At 35.5% G+C, this 4,021-nt stretch overlaps 1 protein-coding gene across 1 annotated transcript in view; it reads left to right on the plus strand.

Annotated features, from left to right (window-relative positions):
* Positions 1-271: 271 nt before the first annotated feature.
* The window catches only part of lrrc49 (leucine rich repeat containing 49), a 31,170-nt gene continuing 27,420 nt past the window's right edge, over positions 272-4,021 (plus strand). Inside the window, exons 1-6 of the mRNA XM_014026100.1 lie at positions 272-534; positions 637-693; positions 910-952; positions 1,098-1,298; positions 1,429-1,519; positions 2,743-2,946. Of these exons, the coding sequence (XP_013881554.1) occupies positions 445-534; positions 637-693; positions 910-952; positions 1,098-1,298; positions 1,429-1,519; positions 2,743-2,946 (686 nt within the window). The 5' untranslated portion in view covers positions 272-444. The remainder of the gene's footprint in view (positions 535-636; positions 694-909; positions 953-1,097; positions 1,299-1,428; positions 1,520-2,742; positions 2,947-4,021) is intronic.

Raw genomic sequence — 4,021 nt, forward strand, 5'->3', positions numbered from 1 at the left:
TATCTGCAGTATTTTTCTAAAAATACATGAATATTTCAGAGTAAATTCAGCAGCATGTTTGGCATAGAGGTATAGATAGACTTATAAAGGATAGAATATGCATTTTCAAGGTATTAATTCTTGTTTTTACCAGACCTTACACAATTGTTAATGTTTAGTGGCTTTAAACTTCAGCCAAAGCAGCGCTTGTTTCTTTACGGACTGCTTTTAGGTTACACAGGAAGTCTATGTAACCAAGCAACGCAGTCGTTGTTTTGGTAACAGGTCCGTCCGCCGCGCTAATAGATTAGCAGTAATTGTTTGCTGTGGCTGTAGTTGAACAAATGGGTCAACGTGTTTATGCAATTTATTTATTTAGTTTCTCTGGTCAAATCGATGTAAATACAGAAACAAATGCGTTGTGKTTTTTTTGTTCAAGTGAGTCCTGACGGGAAACTTTAAAACATGGAGTCTGAACTGGACGATGGATCAACCTCCTGCTCATCAACACACCCCTCCAGAGTCACTGAAACATCACTTTTTCTCACACCTATGGTAAAGATGAACTTGATTACCCTTTTTTTTTTTACAATTAATAATTAAATTCTGTATAATTTAGCTATAAAAGTATATCCTGTTTTCTAATATTTTGTGCAGGTGAACAGCTGCAGGTTGCACCTGACACCAGTGGCCCAGGGAAGACTGCAAATAGCTGTGAGTTTTTGACAAAATTAGAATTGTAAAATGCTACTGACATTAAATAAAGAAATAATGAAATCATATTATAAAATAGTTTGAACATTAAAAATAAACAATACAATACTTCTGTTTACATTAAATTAAATATAGTTTTTTAAAAAATACAGTGAGATGGGTGTAGGAATAATGAATAAAATTTTCTATATTTGCATTTTTTTTCTTTTTGAACAGACAGATACGACAACCACCCAAAACGACAGCTACACTTGTTTAGGTAAGAAAAACTCTTATTTATCCATCCTCTCACCTGCCAGTGACCTAAGACTGTGGTTTAGCATTAGGCTGCACTTTCAAGAATTGCTCTTATACAAATAATCTGTTTTGTTCTGTTTGCACGTCTCGTTCCACCTTATGTGTAGAAACTGGGTTACAGGCCTGCGGTCGGTCCAGAGTTGCCAGTGACAACTGTGCAGACGTTTCTGCACAGAATATAGTGCAGCTAGCAGGTGGTGCTCCATTTTCTCATGCTGCAAATGAAGTTGGAGTCAAATCAAGGAGCCAGTCCCACAGTGTGAGGTTCACTTACCATCGTGCTGCCTTAAAAAATCCCAAACCAGCAGGTAAATGTAGCATTTCAGTTCCGTATGAAAGTGCTTCACATTTTGAAGCTTGTTGATGTTGAAAACAGTGTGTAGATTTTCGTGCAATGCACATAGACGTCCCACATTGATTTTGTAATTTCCATATTAGGTGGTTCTGTTGGATGTACTGGTTGTCCACTCCATTTCCCCTTCACTCGGCAGCCACTCACTTCCAGTTTTCAACAAATTAACTCAGACAGGTAGTTTTAGTTTACTTTTTATTTTTCATGAGACACTATCTGTTGTCCAAATCTACTTATTTTTTATTGCAGATTTTAGCTGAAAGTCACCAAAAGTGTATACATGGCTGATGTGTCCAACTTCTCAGCAGTTCTATGCTTCTTTACCAAGTTTCTGGAATTCTTCTGTCTGTTCTCAGTTTAACAATCAAAGTTTTATCATCACAATATTTTTGTTGGAACTTTAATACTGTCAACTAAACTGGCACATAAATCAAATTGCCACCAGGGAGCAGCATAGTGTCTTTGAATACTCAGCCCTAGTCGCCAGGAAACAATTTTGCTCACGATGCTTTGCTAAATGCATACTCAGCAGAAATATTTAAGCAGAATTGTAAAGCAACTAAGTACAAATACTTCTTTACTGTACTTAAGTAGAAAATTTGTGTATCTGTACTTGAGTAATTATTTTTCAGCVTACTTTTTACTTCTACTTCTTACATTTTTACACAATTATCTGTACTTTCTACTCATTACACTTTTAAAAAGGTAAGAAGTAGAAAGTCGTTACTCCTATTTCATTGCAGCTTGTTAAAAACATATTATCCTCCTGGATAGAGTGAATTTAATTGTGGTTGGATGAGAAGTGTAAATATATATYATGCTGATCCTGTATTAGTTTGTACACAATCCATCACTGCAAATAACACAAATTGTGTCACACTCCAGCAGAACCTAGCAGATATACTGTATGTATCCTGGTAAAAGCTGAAACAGGTGTAGTGCATCCTAATTTTTATAACATTAACATTTTTAAATGACAATATAGCCATTTTGGCATTTAGAAAAGCGATTTTTGAGGGTATCAACTCCCAGTAAATGTCATTTTGGAAAGTCTAGCCACTCATTTTTACTCAGTACTTTTATTTTTAATACTAAAGTACATTTTATGTCAGAAATTTACTTTTGATACTTAAGTACAAAATATGTTCGATACTTTAAGACTTTTACTCAAGTAATATTCTTAGAGGAGACTTGAACTTTTACCAAAGTAAATTTATGGTAAGATACTTGTACTTTTACTCAAGTATCACTTTGAGGTACTTTATACAACACTGTATTTAAGTAAAATACTRGATCATTTGAGAATGACAGAAGAGGGAATGAGGAAAGCTGTGTTGTCAGTTCATAAAAGACTAAATGAAAGGGGAATCTTACCAAGTGTTTTTTCTTCCATTATTCAGTCGCTGTCTGGAGGAATTCCCTGAGCTGGGCTTCATCAAAGAGCTGCAGTTTCTGAACCTTCAGCACAATCTGATCACAAAGATCCAGCGTTTGTCAAATCTGCAGCAGCTTACTCTCCTGAACCTTCACGACAATCACATCTCTGATATGACTGGCATTGATACTCTGAGGTCTCTAAAGGTTCTCAATCTGAGCAAGAACAGGTTGGTTATCACAAGAGTTTCAACCAAATTAATATTACTCCCTCAAAATGACAGCACCATGCACGACCTGTTCCAGTACGATCTAATCTACCAGAGAAGTTAATTCTGTAACGTTAATGAAGAACTATAATTTCTTGTGAAGTGAAAACAGGAATCTATTAATCCATTTATTTATTTTCCAAACTCACTTTGTTCCATTAAAAGTCATGAGGACCTAAAGCTAATCATAACTGTCTTTAGACAGGAAAATTGTAGTAAAATTCAAATATTGCTGCCATTGCAAGATGTCTTGTTTCTCTCTTTTTTAATGTACATTTTATCCACTAGGTGTAGCTACCTACCTAAACCTTAAAGATAAGTGTTTCCAAAACTTGGTGTAATTAGAAAGCCATTTATCTCTGTGTCATTTTTGATTTAAAAGGTCAGCAGAGAGARGATTAAAGCCATAACTTTGTGAATGACATTATGATCTTCCAGCTGAGCTGCACACGTTCGATCTGATGTGGTCCTTTTGAAGCTGCGTCTGAAGTCGTGTGTGGTTTCTGAAAAGTGATAAATGCTACTTCTTTAGCTACRGACATTTTCAAACCTTTGATCCAGAGTCAGATTTTACACAAACCTACGTACATGAGACGGAACTGAACAAAATACTTTTCCATCTCCTGCTTTGCTAACATTCAGCATGTATATTTTCTTATAAATTAATATTCAAACCTCATTTTTTGTAACAATATAAAACTAATTAATCGGATCTATTACATAACCACTGTCAGACTAATCTGGTTCAGCATCTCATGTTTCAAATCATATATCATCTGACTACTAATCAGCACATTCATAAGTAAGCTCATTGGGCCTCATGCAAGAACATGTTCGTATTTTTATCCTAAATGTCTCTTACTTTTGCTTGTACGAAGGGTTCGTACGAACATGTCACGTCAGATTCAACAAACTCTTCTATCTTCAGGAAAAGTGTGTAAATGAGGATTGTAAATTCCATCTATTCGTATCCAGCTGCTCGTGCACGCGAGAGGAGATTAGCATAATTACCACCCCAAAAACACCATATAAGGCT

The sequence above is a fragment of the Austrofundulus limnaeus genome, unplaced genomic scaffold (assembly GCF_001266775.1).
Source record: "Austrofundulus limnaeus strain Quisiro unplaced genomic scaffold, Austrofundulus_limnaeus-1.0 Scaffold525, whole genome shotgun sequence".
Lineage (NCBI taxonomy): Eukaryota > Metazoa > Chordata > Actinopteri > Cyprinodontiformes > Rivulidae > Austrofundulus > Austrofundulus limnaeus.